Source organism: Megachile rotundata, chromosome 9, assembly GCF_050947335.1.
Source record: "Megachile rotundata isolate GNS110a chromosome 9, iyMegRotu1, whole genome shotgun sequence".
NCBI lineage: Eukaryota > Metazoa > Arthropoda > Insecta > Hymenoptera > Megachilidae > Megachile > Megachile rotundata.
Window position 1 is genome coordinate 15306345 of NC_134991.1, and position 12462 is coordinate 15318806.

Consider the following 12462-nt stretch of genomic DNA (forward strand, 5'->3'; position numbering starts at 1 on the left):
TCCCCTCTCCAATCGCGTGCAAAAGTGGCGAGACCGTTTTGGACGTTGGTCGGCGAGGGGATGCTGGTAGAAGAAGAAAAAAAATTACTAAATCCTATCTGAATCAGTGGTCCATTGAGTTGGCGGTTTGATATCGACCAAGGATATCTCTGTTCCTTCTGAAAGGAAACCAGCCCCGCGACGGTGGTGTATCGAGAGGGTGCGAGGACAGAGGAGAAGGGAAAAAAGGAAAACGGAACAAGAAGAAGGCTTATTCCGACAATACATCCTTCGACGAGGGTGTGCTGACTGACAGACAGCTCCTGTCTATCAGATACCCAAGCAAAACCTACTACCCTTGTGTGTATCAGACAACCCCCTTCGCTCGGTACACTTCACTCGTTTCGAATCTCCTGTAAATCGAGAACAGATGAAAGAGGATTCGAAAGTCGCTGAGACTTTTTACTCGCATCTAGTTTATGGGTATAGGGATCTAGGGATGCTGGAGACGTAGGACTTCTAGATATAAAGATTTCGGAACGTCAGGATCTCGGGGATATAAAAATCTCTGTCAATAAGCGGGACATAGATATTTTGAAATATAAGAATGCTAAGGAAGTGATAAGGATTTTGAGATCTCGACACCTAAAGATTTGAAGATATAGAAATCCTGTGATCTAGGGATCTAGAAATCTACGAATCTATGGATCTTCAGACATCAGAGGTATCGAGAAGCATAAAATTTACAAGTCCAAACATTCAGAAATAAAATTTTAACGAACCGTCACTCGTGTATCCCTAAAATTTTATCGAACGTGAAATAGTAATTTTGAAAGCTGTCGAGCATTTTATATGACACCCATACGTTCCAGAATTTTAAATATAGCCGACATTTTTCAACATGAAAGCGATCAGAACGTTCTCTCCGCGATTAATCATTGCAGCGAAGGCGAGGTACACCTTTCAAGCGAAACGCTTTAATCTTTCGTAGGGTAGTATTTCTCGAAACGTTACAAGAGTCCTTTTTATATTCCTATCGTGAAATCGCGATCGTACGATTCATCGTGATCCCACGTTTTCCCCTATTCGAAGTCTCCTGGCTTCCACTCACGTTCTCGATCGGCGCACTCAACAGAAAAGAGAAGGACAGGGGGTGGGATTTATAGGAAAGCACGGGCGATCACTTTACCGGGACATATCGTAACGGGACACCCTGTAGAACGTGGCATAGGCGGCGGACAACGCGTTTTGCGGTGACAGAGCGTGTCTGATGGAGGGTTGTCACGGTATGAGAGCACCCCTCAGACTTCGATATTAAAGCCCTTCTAATATAAGAGCAAAAGCTCCGCTCTCTACCGTCGATATGCTCGTTTCAAACCTTTTCCCTTCCCTCCCTCAAATTTCCAAGCAAGCGATACTGACTTTTGTGCCACCGACCGGACGGCTGGATTTTGTGGGTAAGCGAGTGGGCGTGCTAGGGTGGATCCTGAAAAGGCATGGCCAGATTTATTAAGCTCTAGAAGCGTAAAAGTATACGAGGTGTCTCATAATATATTTTATTTTCATTTTATTTACTCATTTGTCAAACTTTAAATTTTTATAAGAGCTACCCTGTCATGCTTTTATTTTAGCAAATTATATGAAGCTGAATATAAAGAATTTTAGCAGTCATTTTTGTTGAACTTCAAACTTTAAACTTTTTTTTTATAAGAGCTACCCTGTCATGCTTTTATTTTAGCAAATTATATGAAGCTGAATGTAAAGAATTTTAGTAGTCATTTTTGTTGAACTTCATACTTTAAACTTCCTTTGATAAGTGCTACCCTGCCATGCTTTTATTTTAGCAAATTATATGAAGCTGAATGTAAAGAATTTTAGTAGTCATTTCTGTTGAACTTCAAACTTTAAACTTTCTTTTGATAAGTGCTACCCTGTCATGCTTTTATTTTAGCAAATTATATGAAGCTGAATGTAAAGAATTTTAGTAGTCATTTTTGTTGAACTTCATACTTTAAACTTTCTTTTGATAAGTGCCACTCTGCCATGCTTTTGTTTTAGCAAATTATATGAAGCTGAATATAAAGAATTTTAGCAGTCATTTTTGTTGAACTTCAAACTTTAAACTTTTTTTTTATAAGAGCTACCCTGTCATGCTTTTATTTTAGCAAATTATATGAAGCTGAATATAAAGAATTTTAGCAGTCATTTTTGTTGAACTTCAAACTTTAAACTTTCTTTTGATAAGTGCCACTCTGCCATGCTTTTGTTTTAGCAAATGATATGAAGCTGAATGTAAAGAATTTTAGTAGTCATTTTTGTTGGACTTCATACTTTAAAGTGGCATGTCATGAACATTATTTGACAGCATTTTTATGTCATTAAATCTTGTTAAGTTTTTTTTATAATTGTTATAAAATATATACTATTTGTGGATCAAGAACAACTGATGTCTTAAAGCAGTCTCACCTGTTTAATCATTACTATCAATTCTAAATAACCTACAATTATACAGGGGTGGCTTTTTTAAGATCACGTACGTGTAAGAGTATTTGTGGATCAAGAACAACTGATGTCTTAAATCAGTCTCACTTGTTTAATCATTACTATCAATTCTAAATAACCTACATTTATTCAGGGGTGAGTAAGATTACGTACGTGTAAGAGTCCTCGAAGAAACGACGTAACCGAAGATCCAGAGCAGATAAAAATGAGAGAGCAAATCGTCCCCAAACGGCAGCGTTTAATGCATTAGGCGTTAACTCGGTGATCGCAAACCGGGTGGAAAAAATCTAAGTCGGAAGAGGGAGCAAAGAGAAACGTCGGAACCCAAGAACGAAGCGTACTTGTGTCGGGGCAAACCCGTGCACACCCTAGTCTCCGCTTCCGTATCCATCTCACACGCGCCATTGACCACGAATGCACGTCCGATAGGGTAGCCCATAGACTTCTCCTCAAAAATCAAGTTATCTCCATTCTCCGTGCATCGCTGGGGTTTCGAATAAAACGTCACGACCGCGTTATATGGGGTTGCGCGGGTGTTACAGGGATGCGCCACGTTCTCTCCGTCTCGACCGTTGTATCGTACAAATCTATCGGAAATACCGTGCGCGAGATTACAGAGGATCGTCGTTTTATTATCGGATCCGACGAGACAAGACTATTTGTACGGAGAAAGAGGAAATCGAGAGACATTTTATTTTTTTCCTCCTTTAAGATCTGCCTCTGATTTTTCCCCCGTTTCAGAGGCACGTACGTTGTTACTCGCCGATGTTGCAAACATTCGCAGGTAAATACGGGAAGAAAGGAACGCTCAGATGTGTTTGAGTTCACTCACGGTAAATCGACGGCACCAAACACTCAGCCATTTGATGTCCCGTATCTGCTTCCCGTCAGGTAGCTTCAGAAGTATGTCCGTATAGTTGTACGATTTCAGCACAGGTGGATCGCTGTACAGAAGAGAAAACAGAGATGACATGCATTGCTTGCTAATTACTGAGCTTGGTTTGTTTCGCAAGAAATAGTGTTGCTTATTAAAATTCATATCCTACAAAATGATAAAAACCTGAACATTCAAATCCGTACACATTGACAACATCGACAGGAACATACAACGATCCGAAACGTAATAAAGTGCTTGCGTGGATGAAATTCGAACGAGATCGTCGTATAATTCCCGTTTTATTAACTGCACCCCGCGAGTCGTTCGTCTAGCGTTCTGTTTCATCCCCCTTGTCTCACCCTCCCACTACTCTGTCGTGCACAACAAACTCTTTGAGTTCCATTTCGTCCCTTGGTACGTCTCTTTTTTCTCGCTTATATTTGTCATGCTTCATAGATTTGTGTCTTACATGTTCTCATCCACTTCTGGATACGGCACGATGTAACCCTGCGGACTGGGTGCAGCGGTGTTTCCAACCCAGAAGTACGCGTCCGGTCCAGTTCCATCGTAGCAGAAGTCCTTTATAAAAATTTGCGAGCTGTCCACGAGGTACACGTCGCCCTTAATCCCGTGACCGTACACTTTAAACGTGCCAATTGGCGTGCCGTAGTAATTGGGTCCGTTTTTTGCATGATCTGTGAACAGATAAAATTTTATATTAATTCATACGTGCATAGAGTTAACACCTCAATTATGTAAGCGACGTTTACGGTCTTATTTTACGGCATCGGCAAGAGTAGATCGACGATGAAATTTCAATGCAACGATGCACGCGAATTCGACCCTAAACGAACGAGACCACGAAAAGACGCGATGGTGGTTGGGACTTGGTTCGAAGTTTCATTCACTAAGCCCGTGGCTGCAAAGGGGAAGTACGGTTTCACCCTCGTGATATAGGTTGGACGCATCGTCGCCCCGATACAAAAGCCCTGCCAGCCTGTTCGGTTGTGCCGCGATTTGCATGAATTTCATTTCATTTATTTAACGTGAAGATCAATTGACCATTACGAATTGTAAAAATCAGACTCTTAGAATCTTGCATAAAATTACACTTAAAATTAATTTACCAGAGACAATGAAAGCGAGATAAAAACTGTGCTAAAAGACTGTATTTTATGCAAGCGTTGCATGGTGTAAGAGTTAAACCAAGGAGAACGCTCGCGTCGTCGAGCGTGAAGAAGCGTCGTGTTTAAAGTAGCACCCCTTCGGTCTCGTCGCATTGCGTTAATTTGTCCCGGTGATTATGGATCCATTAGTCTGGCAGCCAACAAATAGCACGGTACAATCCAATAACCGTCGCGGCCCATAATAAAAGGGGAGGCAGTTTAAGCACCAGTCGGGGGTAGTTTAGGTGCTTGCCGCTTAGGCACGCACCTACATACACTCCCGTCCATAAGTCATAAAACATCTACCAGTTTTAACTTCGCATTTACATCATCGCGTTCATGGACTACTCTCGTAATTCCTTTAAACGAAGCATTTAAATCTTTATGTACATAAATCTGTATCATTTGTACATACATTTTATTTTCGTAACCAACGTAGGCTATCGTGACAATTTACTGAATTTTATGGATTACAGTTACTTCAATCAGATGAATATGTATTACATTTGCCTCTGCATTTTATTACTAGTTTTTAAGACGTTTATATTTATACATACACATTTTATATATTTATACGATATACAATATACATTTTAGTATATTACGTTATTATATTTAGTACGTTGTTTGAGGTGTCCCATGACTTATGGAAGGGAATGTACAATGTTCCTCCTCACTTTGACGCGCGTAGAGCGTGTTTACTAGATATCTCTTTCCCCCTATCACGAATCTCTTCGCAACCCTCCTTTTCCCCTAGAAATTCTTCCTATTTCGCTCCCTCTCTCTCGTTTCTACTATTCCCCGATTTCGTACGCACTGCGACCACGTAGACTGGGGTGACATCCCCAATACCGACCAGATAGCGATCACTGCGTTCATTGTCGCATCACCGTAATATCCTGCTATATAGCGAGGGGGTGTAACGTCGACTACAACGTCGACAAGGATGGTCGGAGAAGAACGGCTGCCGGAACCTCGTCGTTCACCAATACAACCACCGACCGAACGGGGTGAATGGGGAACGAGGGTAGACTAAAAGCCTCGAGTCTACGTTTTGGTCGAACACCAACGACGTGTTAATTATCCCGATGTTTCGCGCACAGCAAAAATCGTAGAACCAAGTCGAACGTTTCAATGGAAATTAATTGGGAACGGACCTTAATCAACCTCTCGCGATACCAAGTACGGGTTTCCAAAGTTTCCGGATCCACTGTTATAATTATACTTTCAAATTTTATCGAGGCCTTGTCGGACAATTTTGATCATTTAATTGTATTGTGTCGGTGGATAATATGAAAGAAAATATGCTTCATAACAATTGTATACATAACATAACAATTGTATGTACAAGAAGTCATAATCCTGACTCAACAAGACTCGAAATATTCTTGATAACATATTTCACGTTAAAGATGAAAGGAACTTTCAAGGTATCTTCACGTGAAGACAAGGGTGGATTGCAGGATGAAAGTACACTTTTTAATAATCTTTATTATAGTCTGATCACAAACTATCCTGCGGTAGTCAACGTACTAAAATCGATGAGACTTTCTACACAACCACCATAATTTTTAACAGTTAACAATCTTAACAGGTAAGTCGGAAATTAAACAGCCCCCAATGTATACATAAAAATCGAAAAACCAGAGGTAAAAGCAGAATGAAAAGTTCTGTAAATTCTTTTCAATATTCCGTAGAATCTAACAGGAGTGTATCGACTATGGAGGGGTATCTTAGAGGGTCGTCTAGGTCCGTATATCCTGAGAGGTTGGTCTGAAAGCGCAGGATATGATCCCAGAGTGGTGAAGGGAGTTCGGTCAACATTTGAGCAGAGTAAACACGTCGTATCGGTCGGTCGCGCTTCTTCCCTTTGCTCGGACCTACCCTCTCGCTATATCTGTCTATCCTCTCGCCGATGAGTCTCCGAATGGTGCACAAGGTCCTTCGAATAGTCCCTTGGCTCGGTCTTAGCCGCGCGGGGCGATCGCTGCAGGGAATACCTTAGCCCCGGGCAACGCTGGCACAAAGCATATTGCATGCGCTCCGAGTACACAATCGCGTCCAGGGGCTCGAAAACGTCAGGGTTCGTTACCTTCTGGCGCCGATGGTCTTTGCTCTTTCGATCGGATTCAACGGATCCTCGATCCGTCGCCCGCGGCGTGCTCGTTTAATGAGGATGCCTCGTGAAAAACTCACTCGTTATTTTGGCCCACGCACCGACGAGGAAATTAAAGAATTGCGTTCGTTCCATCGAATTGCAAACGAACTTTGCTGCGAGATTGGCTGAACGAGGACGACATTCTTAATCTTGACGCGTTTATTTCTGGGCTAACATTGACTACACATGTGTAATCCACATATGGAGAAATGTTATATGAAACTATTTCGAAAGTTGTATATTAAAAACGGGTGTACTTCGTTACACAAAAGTGTAATATGGTATGCGAAATTGTTAAATAGTTTGAAACTGAGTTTCGGGTATTAATGCAGTTTTAACTAATCGTGTAACTAAGTTATAACTCGGCTTTCGATTAGGACTTATGAAAAATGAAGAGTTAGTATGAAAATTGTTTTATATCGAAGGTTTTCGCGTACAAAGGATCTTAAACTTTACCGGGGCAATTTTACGGTTCTACAAGAGTTTTGACCGTCGATGTTTTTTTTGGACGAAAAACCGATACTCTGCAAATCTTCTTATTCTGTGCGCGAATGCACGTCCCTTCGAATCTCGTGGCAATCGGCTTAATGGTTCGATCGGAATTTTGGATTTGGGACACGAGCGTACACGAAACGCGTAGGCTGTATTTTCTGCCGACCGGATGAGTCGCGTGCGTATTCCCATCAAAAAGTAATAAATAATTCTACAGATTTTAAATAACCGAGTTCGAACGTAAAAACCTTGTATTATATCGCGTCGGATCTGTTCCGCGGCTAATAGCAAATCGTACAGCGTCAAAGGCATCGTTTTGTTATCATTAAGCTCGAATCTTCCGCACGTGTTCATCGCCGATAATCCAATATTAATACAATTTCTAATATCCGAGATGAACGTTTCGATGAATTAAATATTGAACGTCAACTAACACAATGATACGTATGGCAATCCTGTTACATAACGAAGCACTGACTCGATTAAATTGTATTTTCATTTCGCGTCAATGTTCGCGAAAATCGCGTCACATATTTCGCCATCATGCGTTATTGATAAACTGCCTTCGAGCATATAATTCATTGTCGCATTATATTATGTAGTATTATATAATTAGAATAAACACATACATGTTACCGTACACTCGTTACGTAACTTTTAATATCTTGAGGGGTGCAACAGGGTGTCGCGGGGTGGAATTTGGAAGTAAAATGGAAACTTTCAATTTTGGAGTTTTAGGGGGTTGAAACTTGAAAGGTTGGAAATGTTGAGATATGATAATTTGGAAATATAGAATAGCATATAGAAAATACTGTGCGTGGTAGTTCAATGCGTGGATATTCAATGTGTGATAATTCCACACATGTGACAATGCAATGCGTGGTAATTCAATCTGTGGAAATTCGATGCATGTTAATGCAGTGCATTCAGTGCGTGTTAATTCCATGCATTGGTAATTCAACGCGTGATAATTCCACGCATAATAATTCCATGCGTGATAATTCCACACATGGCAATGCAACGCATGGTAGTTCAATGCGTGGTACTTCAATCCGTGGAAATTCAACGAGTTGTAATTCGATGCATGGTAATGCGGTGCATTGGTAATTCAGTGCGTGTTAATTCCATGCATTGGTAATTCAACGCGTGATAATTTCACGCATGATAATTCCACGCGTGATAATTCCACACATGGCAATGCAACGCATGGTAGTTCAATGCATGGTACTTCAATCCGTGGAAATTCAACGAGTGGTAATTCGATGCATGGTAATGCAGTGCATTGGTAATTCAGTGCGTGTTAATTCCACGCATTGGTAATTCAACGCGTGATAATCCCACACATGGCAATGCAACGCATGGTAGTTCAATGCATGGTACTTCAATCTGTGGAAATTCAACGAGTGGTAATTCGATGCATGGTAATGCAGTGCATTGGTAATTCAGTACGTGTTAATTCCACGCATTGGTAATTCAACGCGTGATAATTCCACGCATGATAATTCCACACATGGCAATGCAACGCGTGGTAGTTCAATGCATGGTACTTCAATCCGTGGAAATTCAACGAGTGGTAATTCAATGCATTGTAAATTCGTTGCGTTATAACTCAATGCGTGATAAATCCACGCATGGTGATTTCACGTGTGATAATTCCACACATGGTAATGTAACACATGGTAGTTCAATGCCTGATAATTCAATTCATAGTAATTCAACGAGTGGTAATTCGATGCATAATAATGCAATTCATTGGTAATTCAATGCGTTATAATTCCACGCATGATAATTCCATGTGTCATAACTCCATACATGGCAATGCAACACATGATAGCTCAATCCCTGGTAATTCAATCTATGGAAATTCAACGAATGGTAATTCGATGCATGATAATGCAATGCATTGGTAATTCAATGCGTTATAATTCCACGCATGATAATTCCACATGTCATATCTCCACACATGGCAACGGAACACATGGTAGTGCAATGCGTAATTCAATCCATGGTAATTCAACGTGCTAGTAACTCGATGCAGCGCGTTGCGCTTCACCGTGCAAAACACGTGGTGATACAACGCGTGGTAATATAAGAGACCGAGTAAACCTACGAATTTTTTCCTCACAAGTATATTTCATCGATACAATCGAGATTGTTAGACGTTCGAGCGTCGTATTAGCCTCCCTTTTACGTCCGAACTTCCAACGAATTAATTAGCAGCAAACGTTTTTTCGCGTCGCGGCAAGAACCGGACGGTTTTTATGGCTTCGCTCTCGTTTACGTGCCTCCGGGCAGACATTTAACGAGAAAAGTCTTAAGAAATTCTCTTGTTACTTCGCTAAGAAGCCGTTCTGCGGCACGCATTCTTCGTTTGACTTCTAACGGAAATAACGTTTCTCGACATTGATCGAGAGCATTGAATCTTCCCACAGTATCGACCGTAAATCGATTTCACGAGTATATTATACGGTACACAATATGTATCTTACGTCGCAAGAGCCGCGAGGTAATTGGAGTATTAATTAGCATGGAATGCCTCTTTGTTGCGTTGTAAAATCGATCTGTCTCGTGTTCCCTGGCAATTATTCGAACAATAGAAAAAGCCGTAAACGGATTCCCCTTCGTTTTTACCGTGGAAACCGGATACGTAAGGTGCATCATTGTATTCAAGGTTCAGAAATTACGACGAAAATTTCCAGTGTTTGAGTCGACCTCTCGAACACAATGATTTCTGCGATTTATTAAGGTTACGCGTAAACAGTTAGTTCCGTCTGATGCGTATTACGCAAGTCGTTATGTCACAATCGATTCTGACTTAAACATTCAATTAACGCATGGTTTAACGTTTTTGACGCGAATCGCGTTAAGACGGAGATCGTTGCAGTAGATACAGCCATGCTTAGTCAGACACGCGATGTTCCCAGGGAAAAAAGCATTCGATAATTGAACTGTAACTTTCTCGGTGATTTTGTAACTCGCACCTTCGTGGGACCGATTTAACCCATGGAAATAACCACGAATAATCAGACCACGAAAAAATGAATAAGATCCGATTTTACGTGCGAACCAACCAGCCGTTTCGACCAGATCTACTTGCACTTTCACTTTCCTGCCGGTTTCGTTCGGCAATATACGAAACGAGACACCGTGAGATCGCGAAAAGGAACGGATACAACTTTCCGATCTTTGGAAACTTTGATTAGGAAAGTCGATCTCTTTCATTCGTTAATATTCAAATTTTATATACTGAATATTTCTTTTTAAACTTCACAGAAGTTTGCTATTGATCTGTTCGCGATTAACATCTTTCCAAAGCATGGACTCTAAAAGTGTAGAACAAGCTGGATGTCAGTGAACTCAGATACGGGCGCTTTCTCATAACGCAACAGTTTTGTTACGCACATAATGCAATATCACAAGAACTTTATGAAACTGCATCCTTAATATGCATTTCGTTCGAAAAGAATGCACAAAGGCTCGAATTGGAAACTAAAGGACTCCAGAAGAAATCATTCTCATACAACGTGAGAACTGTCTCTGTACTTTGAAAAATTCAGTTCATTCCTTCATTTCTTCAGTCATAATATAAGACAAGTATTCTCTAATTTCAATCTGCAGAAACTTTGCGATCTGAATTATTTGCCTGACTCAACTACCCTGTTTTTCAGAGGTTGAAGCACGTCGAGTTCAATGTTCCATGTTTAAAAATTAAATTCTGATCGACAGAAATAAATTAATCTTCAATTAACCTTTGGTATTTTCGTTAACCCCTTGCCATACTTTGACGAGTATCACACGTGACACACTCACAACTCAAATGTGACATAACCTTCTCCAAAATTGTGAATACTCTTCAACTTGAAATTTAGGTCCAACTACAATTTGTATGGTCAAGGATCGCTGATTAGAAAGTGCTCCAAACATTTTAATTTTCTTTGTTTATTTTAATATTATAACTATGAAGTTTTGACTGACGCATTTGGCAAATAAATTGTAAGGCAAGGGGTTAATTTTGAAAGGTGTATCTGATCTGACTTAACCATGATCTAAGTTCACAGATTAAGGGTCAAAGTGTCCCGATCCCGGCAAATCAATGCATCGGAAGGACTTTATTGGACACGCGTTAGAGTGTGGAAGTGGCGGTGTAAGTTTTCGAGGCAGCTCGACGTTCCATTGTCCTCGAGAGGAGAAAGTGGCGAGGAAGAGGAAGAGGAGAAGGTTCGAGAAGGTAGTTGGAGAGGAACCGGTGACTTAAGACGTTAACGAGACTAACCGGATTCATCGCGAACGGAGGAGAGAGGGTGAATCTTGCCGGGAAGGGTGAAGAAAGGAGAGTGCCGGGGCGGCACTGATTTTAATCAAGATATGGCCTGGCAGCAGCCAACGGCGGATCAAGTGAGCCAGGGCTTATCGATTTTCTAAGTGCTCCCGACCGACAGAGCGTTGCTCGCGACACTACCGAGAATTTGAAAGTAACGATACCAGAGAACGAAGCTTCCAGACGAACTCTGATGTCCGATCTTGCGGAATATTCGATTATCTCGGATTATTTAATCTGAATCGCCTCCAAACGTTCGCAGACACAAATAAAATCATTCTCAAAAATTACCTAATACACAATTCCGTATATAATATTAATATAAAGACTCCAGATACAAAATTAGCCATTGAAGAAAACTGCATTTGTCTCTTTGCGAAGACCGTTTCACACGTTACAACCGAAGCCGACAAGCTTTCGATGTAGACATAACCTCTTGACATACTTGACTTCGTTGACACATTGCAAGTTGGTATTCCTTGTGGACTCTCCGCTAGTAAAGAAATTTATTGCGAAAGTTTTGGTAGAGTTTTCGTAAACCGATGAAATAGGGGTGCACACCCTAATCCGATGCGTATCGGTTAATCCGTGTAATTGTCGTAGACAAGGCAATCTCTTAATTGATCGGGCCAGACAGTCGCTTTGTCCGTCTTCTAAGAAGAATACGAATGATATTTTTTTTCGTCGTTTGCCCGTTAAGAGATTAAAGCCAAGGGGGTCGGTCGGCTTCGTTTTAGAGCCATTATATTCCCGGGAGAGGGGACCCGTACGAGACAGAGAAACGAGCGAGAAGATAGAACAGGTGAATGAAGACGGTCCAAGAAAACCTAGAACGCGGCAAAAAACGTGAGATTGACTGAGAGAAAGGTGAAATGAGATCGTAGAGAAAGATACGAACTCGGTGAAAATATAAACACAAAACGGAGACGGTGAGAAAGGGAACAATGAAAGGGTTAGATGAATCGAACAG

The 12462-nt window shown here is 41.0% G+C and overlaps 1 protein-coding gene across 8 annotated transcripts in view; it reads right to left on the minus strand.

Annotated features, from left to right (window-relative positions):
- LOC100883697 (protein Skeletor, isoforms B/C) overlaps positions 1–12462 on the minus strand; it is a 61529-nt gene that overhangs the window by 20638 nt on the left and 28429 nt on the right. For all 8 annotated transcript variants that reach the window (XM_012286325.2, XM_012286320.2, XM_012286319.2 and 5 more), the window contains 2 exons: positions 3828–4053; positions 3314–3425 (listed from right to left, as the gene is read on the minus strand). In XM_012286325.2, the coding sequence (XP_012141715.1) occupies positions 3314–3425; positions 3828–4053 (338 nt within the window). The remainder of the gene's footprint in view (positions 1–3313; positions 3426–3827; positions 4054–12462) is intronic.